We start from the raw sequence: 15,046 nt of genomic DNA, 5'->3' as shown, positions 1-15,046 counted from the left end.
GCTGGGAAGTAAGATCAGAGTTCTGATTGATTCACTTCCCTGGTGAGGGCTCTCTTCCTGGCTTTCAGATGCTTGCCCTCCTCTCCCTGTGACCTCACATGGCAGAAAGAGAGCGAGTGTGCTCTGGTGTCTGTTCCTCTTCTTAAAAGAACACTAATCCCATCATGCGGGCTCTACCCTCGTGACCTCATCTAAACCTAATTACCTCCTAAAGGGTCTACCTCCAAATACTATCACACTGGGGGTTAGGGCATCAACATATGAACTTTGGGAGAAACACAATTTAGTCCACAGCAGATTATTTTTACTTCTTTATGAAATTATCATCAAAGAAGCCAGGAATCATTTGAAAACCTAATCAGAGAGATCCAATAAACCATTTTTGAGTAATTCTTTTGATTATACAGTTAACGATCCCGAATTGTCAAGAAACATAGTAATATAATAAACTCTTTGTGGTAACTGACATTACATAAACCAGATATAAGTTTGGCTTGATGAACATACCATTTTGGCATGCTAGGTCCATGTCCTTGCCTTAACTCCTCATTATTGTGGCTTCTCAACCCCTTTATTTTAGCTCATTATTTCAGCTCCTATTCCTCACCAGGCCCCTTTGCTTAATGACTCAGTCTGACCCATTCTCATGGATTTTGACTACTTCAGCTCCCCTTCACTGAACTCCCAATAGGTCTAGCCACCACTGAGACAAGAGATAAGAATCATTTCTGTCTCAAGCTAATGGACAACTGAGCTGACCCTTGCCCAGCCTCCTCATAAAGAGCTGGGTTGGGTGAACATTTTCCGCTGTACATAATTTCTCTCTTTGAAGTGGCCTGAAAGCTAGATCTAAGTTCTTTTGGCCATAGTTTCACATCGTTTGAGCCTTTACTCAGGGGTGGCTTGTGGTGGAATAGGGGAGTGGTTTGGCCTACTCAAAATCTCCATTAGTTCCTTATGCTCAGCCACTCTAAATAAAGCTACAATCGAAGTAAAAATGATTTATCTTGAATACAAGTCCCCTAATTCTCCCCACATTCCAACCAGCTTGCAATCTTATGCCCTCTTATATAGAAATTCTGGTACTGCCATGGAACATGTACATACAGAAGAAAACAGACAAAAAAGAAAGGTCATGGGAATTATGCCTCCATACCCACCCTTCCATTCTCACCAAACCACCCTGGCACAAAGACAATTATCTCTTTGCTGAACTACGTAATAAAACTACTAAAATCATTTCCCATTCTCTAGTTTTTCCTGCTCCAATTCAAATGGCCACTACTGCCTGCTAATGTTCTTAATCCTCTGCTTTCATCTTGCTACTCTTTACCACTCAAAATAGCTTCTTAAATTCAAAAGATAAGAGTCCTCAGTTTGGTTTTCCAGATTTACCTACTTGGAAAGTGAGGCTGAGGAAAGTTACATAATTATTTAAGAACATGTGTGTGATTCTATAAATCCAGTGTATTCTCCACCAATCACAGCTGATCACACGCCTTCTTGAATTTTGTTTACTTGGCATCGAAAACCACACATTCTTGATTTCCTTCTTATTTTAGTCTCCTTTGCAGGATATTCCTCATCTTTCCTACCTTTACATGTGGGATGCCCTCAGGGCTTACTCCCTGGCCCTCTTCTGTCTATACTCACAATTTAGGTTATCTCACCCAGTTACACAGTATTAAATACCATCTACACGATGATAACACCCAGTTTATATCTACTGTTCTGATCCTTCCACTGAACTGAATATCCAGCTGCCCACTTGATGCCTTCATTTAATTATCTAATAAATATCATAATCTTAACACATTCAACCTGAATTCTTGATTTTCTTCCATTTCCCAGCAGCGCTCATGCTCCTTCCACAATCTTTTCCACCTGAATAGACAGGAGCACTATTTACCAGTTGCTTAGATAACAGTCTCTCCTGAATCCTTTTCCCAACAAGGCCTCAGCTGTGGACTACCATTTGCCTCACCCAGTTTCAGCAGGAATCCTGCTAAAGTGGTTTAGCCAGAGCCCCCACCCTAGATAGCTGAGCACTCTGATATCTGATTGGGTTGCTCATCCCCACCATCCCCCTGGTGATGCCGGATCAGCCTGGCCTGCCTTCAGCAAGACTCCTGCTAGGCTGGTTTAGCCAGAACCCCCCTTACTCTGTCCCCTCTTAATAATTTTCTATCCACTGATCTTTCCCCTCCGCCCTCAACCAGGATCCTTGGCTATAAATCCCCACTTTTCCTTGTTGTATTCAGAATTGAGCCCAGTTCTATACTGGGGTCTCTTTTCCTTTATTATAATAGTTCCTGAGTAAAATCTTTTTATAGCCTTAACTACTGTCCAGCTCTGGGTTTCTTTGACATAGGTCAAAATCCTTGAAGTCATTTTTTTTTTTTTATTAATTTTTTGGCTGCACCGTGTGACATGTGGGATCTTAGTTTCCCAACCAGGGATCGAACCCGTGCCCCCTGCAGTGGAAGTGGGGAGTCCTAACCACTGGACCGCCAGGGAAGTCCCTGAAGTCATTTTTTATATCCCTTCTCTCATACACCCAGTTCATTGGCAAATACTATTATTTTTATCTTCAATATAGTTCCCAAATCTGAACACTCTCACCACCTACACAAATCTGACCTAATCAAATAACCTCCTAATTAGATCTCTGTTCTCTCTACTCTCCATCCTGCCCGCCTCTAGTGTATTCTTCTAACATATCCAGAAAGTCCTTAACATAAGGCATACCCAGTCAGGAACACTGCCTGATCTCAGCCTCTCTTACTTCTCCAACACACCAAGCTCACTCCTGTTAATGGATCCTTGCACCTGTTGTTCTCTCTGGACTGCTCTTCCTGCACTTCGGTTCCCTCATTTCAGTTAGGGTTCTGTTCAAACATCACTCACAGAGCCTTCCCCAACACTACCTTAACTTAAAATAACCCCCTCCCATCACTCTTATCCCCCTTTCCTGCTTTATTTTTCTTTAGAGTATTTATCACAATCTGACATAATATTACAAATGTATTTGTTCATTGTCTACCTTGTCTATGAGGGCAGGAATTTTTGTCTGTTTTTTCACTGTTAGAACAATGCCTAGCACATGCTAGATGTTTAATAGCTATTTAATGACTAAATAAATGAACAGGTGGGATTTTATATAGTTTGCTTGCAACTTAAAAAGAAATACTGTTACTAGTATTTGTTCCTAGTTCAGCAACACAACAGTCCTTGTCATTGTGGGGATTTCTGCAAAGGTTTTGGACTTTTTCCAAGCAGGTAGTATCAAATGTGGTATCAGATGGCAGTGATTAAACAAGAATGCTAAAAGCCATCTGTAATTTCCAGTTTTTCCTTTGTTCCAGGGCAAAGCAGTGTACAGCTCTGGATAAGTGGCCTCTTCTTTGTACAGATGGAGATCATATCCCTTACAAAGTACCTAAAGCCCTAAAGTGGCTTTCTTTTTTTTTTTTTTTTTTTTGCGGTACGCGGGCCTCTCACTGCTGTGGCCTCTCCCGTTGCGGAGCACAGGCTCCGGACGTGCAGGCTCAGCGGCCATGGCTCACGGGCCCAGCCGCTCCGCGGCATGTGGGGTCTTCCCAGACCGGGGCACGAACCCGTGTCCCCTGCATCGGCAGGCAGACTCTCAACTGCTGCGCCACCAGGGAAGCCCAAGTGGCTTTCTTTTTTGATGCAGATGACCCTAATTGCTTCTGAAGCCCTTAGTACCTTAAGAAATGTTATTCTGTTTTTCTGTGCAGAGTCTCCAGTAGCCATGCTCTCACTTTTGGTTGCTTTGTTTTTATTCTCTTGATATATTGATTTTGGCTAATAATGGTACAGCACAGCAAAGATTTTATCTGACCAATACAGCCTAGGAGACCATTATGATGGTAGATTCAGAGTCCTGCAGCCCCAAACGTTACAACGAATCCAGTTAAAGGAAATTTTAAGTTTATATTTTTATAAGGAAATTTCATGAAAAAACAGTAAGTTTTTATTTTTAATAAGATAAAAAGTTAATTCCATCAAACAGACACCAACGTTAGATACTTTCAATATTATTTCTCACTTTTCAGAATACGTAGCACAAACATGAGAGTTATCTTACTGAAATTAAACCTTTGTGAGAGTTGGTTTTAATAGACTGGGCTTTTAGTGATGAGGTTAAAGAATGATCGTTTAGTATACTAATAGAAATAGTTATGATGACACCTAGTTTTTCATGATGCATTTTAAGCACTAATGAGACATTTACTGATAAGTAAAAAAGGATGGTCCCTCCAGAGAATAAAGATTAAAAAGGTCCTAACAGTGATATGCAGTCCCTAAACACAACCCATCTAACTTCTCATTCTCGTCCAAAGTAAAATTTTAAGTTGAAAGATGAAAAACCTGCCTCCCTGTTGCCATTTCACAAATATGCCAGGGTAGTACCATATTAGCCACTGAGACCCAGATATTTTCTTCAAAGATCAATTGTCATATATATTGTAAAATATCCATTTTTTCAAGGGAATCAATAAAACTATATTTATTTAAAGAATGGCCCATCAACATTTTTATTTCTCTTGAATTGTCTCACACAAAAAGATTTATTCTCAAAAATCTCTAAAGAGATTTTCTCTAAAGAGAAAGCTGCATGAAGCAATGCCCTATTTTAATCACCCCTTTTTTAAGAAAGGTGGTGAGTGACCTCTGGAGGCAAGTGGAAAAAGTATCCTGCTGCTTTCAGGAGTGAAGTGGGGAGAATCAGAAAGTAGATCTTTCCATCTAGAGAAAAAAATTTTTTTGATGTTTAATCAGGGTGAATTAAAACATTTAACTTTCAAATTAGTTAACTGAACCTCAATTCAATTATGTAATATTTTAAGTATATAATACAATGCCACAGGGGAGATAGAGACATGAGATCCATAGTTTCCATCTCATTGAGCTTACAATCTCCTAGGGAACTAAAGAGAAGTGTTGAAATAACTATAACACAAGCTAGAATGTGTGAGAACATTTAGGAGTAGCATAGCTACATAGGAATTCAGAGTTTTGGTTAGGTTGTTCAGAAAAAGTCTACTACATTCAACGAACATTTACTGAAGACAAACTGTGTGCCAGGCACTATGCTTGAGGATAAATAAGACAGTACCTTCCTTCAGGCACTCTTGGTATAAAAGGGAAGCTGACACATAAATAGGAAAATTCTATAGGTTGTAGCTGGTGGCCTATTAGAATTATGCACAAAGGAGGGAAACTAAAATAATCCCGAGCCTGAGAGGAGGGTCAGAAGAGGCTTCCTAGAGGAAGTAACACCTCAGCTGACTCTTCAAAGATAGGTAGGGATAGTTCTGGTTCGGTGTTGTCTTCATAAGCCTGCTCCAGCCCCTCTCCCACTGATGACAACAACTCACGATGAAATACAAAGAGCTGAGGACTCTGAAAAGTGAACAAAGGAGGGGAATCAAAACTTAGAAAAAAACCCTTCAAGGCAATGAGTTGCCTGGCCTGGGTAGCTAAAACTCTGATAGAAACCCCATCTTCCTTGCTCAAGGAACTGAGAAATGGAGACGCTCTGGGTTGGAAAGCGAGTGGGGAGGTGGGTAGGGGAGAGCTAGAGAAGGTGATCACTAAAATTTTGTGTATGAACCATGCAAGCCCCTTGGGTTTGCCCGTGTGTGTGACAGACACCCGAAGCAGCACAGCAACGGCTTTGACAATTGATTTGAGTGTTAAACCATTGCCCAAGTCTCAGATGAACGCCTGAGTGGTGCATGTTCAGGACTGGCCCAGAGCAGCACAGCACAGCACAGGCTTTGGTAACTGAACTGAGATTGGAACCATCATCCACAGAAGGCGATACAAAACTTGCAGCCTGAACTCAATCAGGTTGATTGCCTGCTTAAACGAACATTCTCCAGAGGAGGATTTTAACAGGGCCCAGAGTCTGCGTAATGTAACTGTCACAATGTCCAGGATACAATAGAAAATTACCTGTCATACAAAGAAACAGGAATATGTGACCAAATCCCAAGGGAAATGACAAGCAACAAACACAAACCCTGAGATAACACAGATGTTGGCATTTTCCTAGAATTTAAAGCAGCTATTACATGTTCCAGGAGGTAAAGGTAAATGTAAAGAAAGGCATCTTCAGCAGAGAAAAAGAAACGATGAAAAAGAACCAGGTGGAGATTTTGAACTGAAAAGTACAATAACCGAAATAAACAAATTCAGCGTATATAGCAGAATGAAGATGAGGAAAGAGGCAGTGCACTTGAAGATAGAGACATCAACAGAGATTATCTAAACTGAAGAGCAGAGAGGGGAAAAAACAACTAGAAAAAAAAAAGAGAGAACATATGAGCATCAAGGATCTCTGCAATAATATCAAAAGTTCTAACATACAAGTCATCAGAGTCCCAGAAGGAGAGGAGAAAGAGATGGAAGCAGAAGAATTATTTGCCCTTAACAATTTGGACCTAACTTACTTCTCCCATATCATATTCTATTCTCTTTAACATATGTATATGCCTTTTGTTTCAATCACATTACACTTTTCTCAAAGAGACATTCCCTGACTCTAAAAATCTAAAACAGGTTCTCTTAAATCATAACACCTGTACTTTCTGGGGTAAACTGGGAAGTGATTAATGACCAAATGGATGGGGCTGGAGAGATGGGTTGCAAGGGAAATGATGATGAGACTCAGGTGTGTATAATCTGGAGCCTAAGTGGGTGAGCTGGAGAGTAATCAGGTGGAAAAGAACATTTCAGATAAATGAGAAAAAAATATTTACACATTTTGAGGCTGTGGTCTGTTTGGTCAAAGAGCAAAAGGAAACAAAAAGCTAGAGTAGGATACACAAAACAAGGCCTTTCCTTCATCCACTGGCATAACTTTTTAAAAATAAATAATTTTTATTTTTGGCTGTTTTGGGTCTTTGTTGCTGCCTGCGGGCTTTCTCTAGTTGCGGCGAGCAGGGGCTACTCTTCCTTGCGGTGTGCGGGCTTCTCATCGCAGCGGCTTCTCTTGTTGTGGAGCACGGGCTCTAGGCGCGCCGGCTTCAGTAGTTGCAGCACGTGGGCTCGGTAGTTGTGGCTCACGGGCTCTAGAGCACAGGCTCAGTAGTTGTGGCGCACGGGCTTAATTGCTCCGGAGAATGTGGGATCTTCCCGGACCAGGGCTTGAACCCGTGTCCCCTGCACTGGCAGATGGATTCTTAACCACCGCGCCACCAGAGAAGCCTCCACTGGCATAACCTTATTCAGGCATTCTGCATATCAAAGCCCTGCTCCACTTCCTTACAACAATGGAATTATTTGAAGGGACTGGGGGTGAGAGTGTGCTTGAAACCGCAGTTTTGGCTCCAGATTTCTTGATCTATTGTGTCCACTGATTCGCTGACTGACTTTGGGCAAGTTGCTAGTTTCTATGACTCAATCCTCCTATCTTAAAATCAGGATAACACGTAATTTAGAGTGTTGTTATGAGGATCAATTGAGATCATACACGTGAAAGCTTACATATGTGGTTCAACAAATGCTGTGGAGTAACAGATGAACTGCAGATCAATAGACGACAGACCTTAAAGGAACTAGGGCAGGAATTTTAGAAAGTTGTATAAGGACAGACCTTTGGGTTCCCTTTACCCCCCAGGAGACCCGGGGAGAGGGAGCGAAGCCATACCTTGTATTTCTTGGCCAGCACTTCCTCCTGACGGCTTGGCTGCATGTTCCCTCCTGATTCGTCGGGTCCCAGGCTGCGGATTCAGCGGGCTGCGGACTCAGCTCGCTCCGCCGCGCGGCGCCCGCCCACAGGGGCCTCTGTGAACTCAGCTAAGTATGATGCTGAGGCCCGAGCGCGGCGTCCAGTGTCCTGGGCAACCCTATCAACTTCCGGTTTGAGGCAAGGCCGTGGTTGGCTAGAGGCCATATTTCCGCCACGTGACCCGGGCAGGCGTCCTGCGTGTGCGAGGGCGCGCCTCCGCTGCCGGCTACACCCGGCGCGTTCAGAAGTTCTAGTCCTCGGCCCGGACTAGGGCCTCCTCCGGGGAGGTGGCGCCAGCCGAGACCGCCGGCTCTGGAGGCGCGGGGCCGGGGCAGGGCTTGGAGTTCTCGAGGCTCCTCTGAGAAGCCGGACGGCAGGAAGACCGCTGCTCGCGAGCCTCCAAGCTGGAGCTGGAACTGGAACCCTGTGGGGCCGGGGCCCAGGCTGCCGGGCAGCGGCTTTTCCCGGCCGAGGCCCCAGCGGAGAATGAGCCGGAGGCGGTGGCGGGCTCCCGGCGGAGCGGCCGGGCTGGGAGCATGTTGCGCTGGTTCATCACCGTCCTCCTGTGTGCCGCCTTCCTGGGGCTGGTGAGAGCCGGGGCTGGAACCCTCCCAGGCCGAGGCGTGAGCAGAAGTCCTGTAGAGAACGCGGCCTTCCGAGCTCCTGTCTCGTTTCCGCCGCTTGCAGACTGGGTGTCCTTGGGCTCCTTAATCTGCCGGGGCCTCAGTTTCATAATCTGAAAAATGGGCACAATTATAATCTTAGAGGGCTATTGTCAAGTGTGAAACCGATTTTCGTAAAATATTTTCCAGCACCAGCAAACCTTTCTACCTCTCCTCCGTGGGGTCGGGGGGATGCAAGAGGGGTTGCCAGGTTTATAGCCTACCCCGAAGCCCCCCCCGCCGCCTCCTGCGTTCACCCAACCCCCAAATTATTGCACAAAGTTGCTCTACTGGTTTTTTCTCTTCCTCGGCTGACCAAATTCACCCCTTATTTTTGCAGGTGGGGAAATAGACCCAGAGAGGGAAAGTGACTTTTTCGGACCACACAGCTGGTTAAGTGGTTGAGCCAGGAATAATGTCTCTTATTCTGCCTACAGTTTTATGTAAAACAAAATTTCAGGTCCTTCAGTGTTTTTCTAAGAACAAACTGCAAGGCTAGTTTGGCCTTTTGCCAACCCCTTTGGCCGCCCTGTGGTCACTTGTCTTAAATATTGGGATCCTGGGGAGTTGGGAGGGTGAGTCCTCTGAGCAGAGTCACTTGTGATCACTTAGTGTCTCTTCCTTTGAGCCACGCTTGATTCTTAGAGTATTTGTATTTGAAGAAACGTCACTGCAGATGATGTGCCAGGTCCTTTGAAGTGCTTTGCAGGCGGGAACTAATTTGGTTACAGCTGGGGCGCAGCCTTCCCTTCCTGTACTAGGCACTTACTCTGCACCTGTGCCCAAGCTTGCCCGTAGCTGGGGACTGCTCAGGCCTGGAGAGGGGCTACACCCAAGCGTTTAGAGCAAATTCGTGCAATTAGAATCACTTATTCTTGAAATGTAGACCGATTGGAAACATTTTTTGTGTGTCCAACGAATTTCCTGTGAAAGCCAACTGCAGCCCCTAATTTTTGCTGAAGTTACATGTCTTTGAGTAAAATTTTATTTTTAAAGTCATTGCATACACGCATATGTAATATTCTCTAAGAAAGCCTTACAGACAGTACTCCTGAGGCTTTGGTTTTCTTTGAAGAAAAATGTAGATTTAGAAACATTCAAATTGTTTATCTCTTACATGTTTTATATGTGTAATTCAGAGGAAGGACCCCATGTACATCCAGAAATATTGCTGTTTTAACAACATCAAAAAATGGGGATAATATTTTGATGGTTTGTTAACTTAAATTTTTAACCTCAAAATTCTGGTGTTATTTGTGCATGCAGTATATTTCAGACTATTCAAAACTATTTCATAAATTTTTTAATGTTACATTTTACTGTTAATACAAATACTGTCGTTTTTTTCTGGTATTGTTCAAAAAGGGAACAGAATTGCAGCAAAGAGCCAAAAGAATTAAAGAATTTTGTAAAAATCGAGAGTTGTCAAAACTAGAAAAGCACTAGGACTTGGCACACCAGAAATAGGAGTGTATAGCTCTACTAGTACTAGTATTTTCATTATGAATTTTACTGTGGGGCTTAATCTCCTACATTACATTGAAATCCGCTCCTCCCTTTTTAATACTGAAAAAAAGCTACCACCTAGATAGACATTATTTTAATGATTGTAAATGAAAACGTCTGTCTTTTTAAATTTTAGGGAATGAGTGTCGCTATACTGGGACCCACGTTTCAAGATTTGGCAACAAATGTGAACCGCAATATCAGCAGTCTTTCTCTGATTTTTGTGGGCCGTGCCTTTGGATATTTGGGTGGCTCTGTGATTGGTGGAGTTCTTTTTGACAGTATGAATCATTTTCTTCTTTTGGGTAAGTAAACAACAATTTTCGCTTCTTTGTGACTTTCGAGGAATTTACAGTTTGTTTATAAATATGAAACATGCTGGCTTGCAGAATGGTTGACAACTTAAGGGTAGTGTTTAGGTATCCTCAGTGGAAGTCAGGTTTCCCTGGTGCCTGCTTTCATCTTGGCAGTTACTGGGAATCCGGTCTAAACCCCTCTGGGAATTTAGATTAGCCCTGGAGTGTGTTAGCGATCCTTAGCCTTCCCGACCTTCATTGTAGTTTAGGCACCACCACTGGATAACATACAAGTTGTCCAAAGAGCTCTGATTGTCGGGGTTTAGGGCAGATCTCCTGGGGCCATAGATCAGAATAAACTCCTTGAACCTCCCCAGATTAGACCCTGGACTGAGAATGAGGTGGGAGGGGATGGTGGGTGAAATGATGAAGGCTCAATTTTTGTCCCAGCTGCTCCATGTTAATGATTACCCCAGGCCTCTCTACCTCACTCTCAAAATAGATGGCAAAGCTTTTAACTTACTCTTTTTTTGGATAAGTTGACATGTTTAAAGAAAATCTGGATTAATGTGATAAAACTGCTTTGGACGTAAGGAGATAATTTACCATTGTTGATGAATGAGTAAATAATCTCTCTGATTTCCATAGTGTGTCGAAAGAATATACTTCTTATATTTCCCTCCCTATTCTCCAAATTTGTTTAATACATTTCTACTATGAACTACTATAGTAATTGCATTTAATTTTTGTCTTTTTTATTTTTTACCTCATATCTAAACATCTCTTTAGGTTGTTAAATATGAAACATTTAAATGAATAATTTTTGAGCTCTGTTTTGCTATAAAACTTTGCCTTGTGGTATAATGTATGGTTTGATTATTAGCAGTACTAGAAATGTATTTATAGTAGAATAACATATTTCATAGTCCATAAAGATGATAAAAGCTTTTAAATGAAATAACTGTTAGTAGAAGCTAAACCTCTTATCTACTCATTATTACTCAATTTTAATTTGACCTGTTTTACATTTTTGGGAGTTTTTATGATGTTGCCTTGATCCATAACCCTTTCCCATAAATAGTGTTTTTTATAGCTGACTTTTACTTTTCTTCTCAGGGATGTCAACGTTCGCTACCACAATTGGTCTTTATCTTGTTCCATTTTGTAAGGCCGCGGTGTTACTGATTGTCATGATGTCCATCTTTGGTGTTTCAGTTGGCATCCTGGATACAGGTCAGTGAGCCCTTCATTGTCAACTCTGGGAGTAGGGACTTTCTACTAGAAAAACTAGAGCATATGATATTAATTTGTCACTTGCAGTGTCCCCTAAAACGACACTGACCTACTGAGTTGGTCATGGGGTCTCCAGGTCAGAACCACTTTTCCAGCAACTACTCTTCTTGCCAAGTAGGGTGCCCATTTTTGAGCAGCCAACCACAGAGTGAATTCAGAGTATTTTGTTCTTTGAGAGCTTGTTGATTTACAGGATCCAAACAGGGAAGGGGCTCCCATGTGGGCAATTACACTGCAGATGAGCAGGTTTTCATTTCGGGATAGAACTTTATCATTGTAATATGGCAGGAATTGATGGGTTAATAGAACAGACCAAGTTTGGAACCATTATTTGGCTGAGGAAACATAGAAGCAGCTCTCCAATTTAAAATGCACTCTGCCTTTTGAACTAAGAGAAACCTGTGCTGTGTATTATTTCCCTTCTTTTCCTATTCTCTGAAAAGTTCCTGCCCTCCTGCAGGAGATCCTCTCCATGTATCTTCATATCTTTTAAAACCTACTAAATAACATATGTGACATTTGTTCACCCCTGAAGCCAACGTTCTCCCCCTCTTCCTGTTATTTGATAGGTTGGGGAAATATTTTTTTACTTGGGGCTTAATTTGGTTGTGAAATTACAGGATGGAATTGTGTGGAATTGTATGTTTATCTGCAAATATATTAAAAAGAAAGAGAGAAAACACAAGACTTGAGGCTTCTTGCCTTTCACCATGTAGATACATAGACAGTGTAACTGAGTGTGTTAGAAGGTGTCCGTGTTCCTTGTTTCCTGCAATGGGCACAGCAGAATCCTGTAATGTTCAGCTTCCTGAACATGTGTTTTGCATCTGCCATATACATAAATAATTTTCTTCAAGTGGCTACCGATTGCAGGTACAGAAAAATTTGGTAATTTGGCCACTATCTGATGATAATATATATTTAAAATGTTTAAAAATAACTATATAAATATCCTTCCCTACCCCCACCCCTCCTATCCCTGGTATTAGAACTATATTATAAAAAGCCTTGGGCTAATGTACTTGGCTCTAGGAAATAGTGGTTTATTAGCTTGTAGAATCCCATTTGTGAGTGTGTGATGTTCCAGTGCTTAGAGTTCGCTGGTGGTATTGGTGAGTTAGAGTTTCTTAATCATCCAATTGCCTTAGTTGCAACAGTTGATAACTTAGAATATTATAATCCTTGTTCCATGTAAAATAGACTCATCTATTTTGAACTTTTTTTTTTACTAAGTTACTATGATTAAATCATTCTCCCCATCTTTCATTGGTAGGTGGTAACGTCCTAATCTTGGCTATTTGGGGGGACAAAGGAGCCCCCCATATGCAGGCCTTACACTTCAGTTTTGCCTTGGGTGCCTTTTTGGCTCCCCTGCTGGCTAAGTTGGCATTGGGCAGGATGGTGTCTGCTGAAAACCACACAGAGGCTGACTTTAACCATTCTGCCCTCAACCAGTCATCTGAAGCTGACTCAGAATCTCTACTTCGAATACCTGACAATATGAATTTACTGTGGGCTTACGCTGTTATCGGTACTTATATTTTTGTAGTTTCTCTCTTTTTTTTCGCTCTTTTTGTAAAGAAAAGCTCAAGGCAGGATAAAGCAAAAGTATCTACTCAGAGGTTTCGAAGAGCTAAATATCACAATGCCCTTCTTTGTCTCCTTTTTCTGTTCTTCTTTTTTTATGTTGGAGCCGAGGTAACATATGGCTCTTACGTTTTCTCCTTTGCAACCACCCATGCTGGCATGAAAGAAAGTGAAGCGGCTGGGTTGAACTCCATCTTCTGGGGGACCTTTGCAGCCTGCAGGGGTATGGCAATCTTTTTTGCTACATGTTTACAACCTGGAACCATGATTGTGTTGAGCAACATTGGCAGCCTGGCTTCATCTTTATTTCTGGTGCTTTTCGACAAGAGCCGAATTTGTCTCTGGATAGCAACTTCAGTGTATGGCGCCTCAATGGCAACCACATTTCCCAGTGGTGTGTCTTGGATTGAGCAGTACACGACCATCCATGGGAAAGCTGCAGCATTTTTTGTAGTCGGTGCTGCCCTGGGAGAAATGGCTATTCCTGCAGTAATTGGAATTCTTCAAGGAAAATACCCTGATTTGCCTGTAGTTTTGTACACCTGTTTGGGGTCATCAGTAGCCACTGCTGTTTTATTTCCTGTGCTGTATAAATTAGCCACCTTGCCTATCAGTCGTCAGCATAAAGAACACAGTGAAAGCGAGGACCAGAAAGCTTTGCTCCCTAGCTCTGGGCTAAATGACTATGAGGAAGAGAATGAAGAAGAAGATGCAGAAAAATGGAATGAAATGGACTTTGAAGTGATCGAAATGAATGATACGATGAGGAATTCTGTAATAGAGACATCTAGATATATTTTGATGGAGCCCACAGCTGACGTCTCCAACCAATCCCACTCAAATGCGTTAATGTTTGAGTCCTCTCCAGTTAATATGGGCAAGTCCCCTGTGAATCACCTTGCAAGAAACCAGGACAAAAGGGACTAAGGGCTAGAGAAGATGAATTATTTACTGACTTCCCTGAAGAATCACCAGTTCTAAAGAGGCCAGTCAGAGCAAAGCATAACAGATTTTCAACAAGCTTTGGGGGTCAAAATTTGTAGGTCCAAGTATAGCAAATGCTAAAAGGTTTTGAAATGTTTTGTCATTCGCAGAGCCTTTCGTAAAGAACCAATGATCTCATACAGCTGGATCCTGTTGTGAGGCTAGCGTTTGGTGGCATGTGGCTGATTAGGCAATATTTTCTGGTCTCAAGAGTGTGCAGAGAAGGCATTTGTTTTTAAGAAGTTGGGTGCCATTCAGATAGAATGAAACTGTTTAGTAGTTGAATTGGTTAGCTGAACAAATTATCCGTCGTCAGTATTCTGCCAGGGAAGTTGAGAATCATTTCATAAAAGAGCATCTTTGAAAATGGACAGAGATTTTTACTGTTTCCCTCTGTCTGTAGTGTTGGACCAGCAAATGCTAATTACTCATATGATTTCTGATTTCTGTGAAGAGAACACAGAACAGGCACAGACCTGGCTTCAGGCCTCCACTGCTGCTCACTAGTCTTCTGGCCCTGTACTCAGTCATTTAACTTATATAGGTCTCGTTTATCTCATCCCCGATCTGTGATTCTCTAATGAAAATGTGATGACTTTCAAACTGGGAATCCATAATTTTTAAAGTTTGTGCAAGATACCTGCTAGAAATCAATATGTGTCACCCCATTCTTCATTTCAAATGAGAAGTGAAAAAAATTGATAGCTTTAAGAATGTGCTACTGACTATGAATAGTGTCAATTTAAGAGACTCAGTGTTTAATACTTTATTTGAATAATTGTCTGAAGAATACATTTTTAGTACTGTATTTCATCAATTCTGAGATGCACCTTTTTTCACATTTTTAACATCTCTGAAATCAGAATATGTGTTGAAATCAATGATCATTTAACATTGTGGCAAAACTTAATTGACGGTTTTTTCCTATATACTTCTATAAAGCAGTGTTGCATTTT

The 15,046-nt window shown here is 42.0% G+C and overlaps 1 protein-coding gene across 1 annotated transcript; it reads left to right on the top strand.

Annotated features, from left to right (window-relative positions):
* The first annotated feature begins 7,996 nt into the window (after positions 1 to 7,996).
* On the top strand, positions 7,997 to 14,494 carry SLC60A2 (solute carrier family 60 member 2). The gene is given in 5 exon segments (XM_024740936.1): positions 7,997 to 8,349; positions 10,067 to 10,235; positions 11,343 to 11,459; positions 12,793 to 14,003; positions 14,005 to 14,494. Coding segments are annotated over 5 exon segments (1,584 nt in total). The 5' UTR covers positions 7,997 to 8,298; the 3' UTR covers positions 14,041 to 14,494.
* The last annotated feature ends 552 nt before the right edge of the window (positions 14,495 to 15,046 follow it).

This window comes from Neophocaena asiaeorientalis, unplaced genomic scaffold (genome assembly GCF_003031525.2).
Source record: "Neophocaena asiaeorientalis asiaeorientalis breed wild unplaced genomic scaffold, Neophocaena_asiaeorientalis_V1.1 scaffold203, whole genome shotgun sequence".
Taxonomy (NCBI): Eukaryota; Metazoa; Chordata; class Mammalia; order Artiodactyla; family Phocoenidae; genus Neophocaena; species Neophocaena asiaeorientalis.
This window is presented reverse-complemented; position numbering and strand designations above follow the sequence as displayed.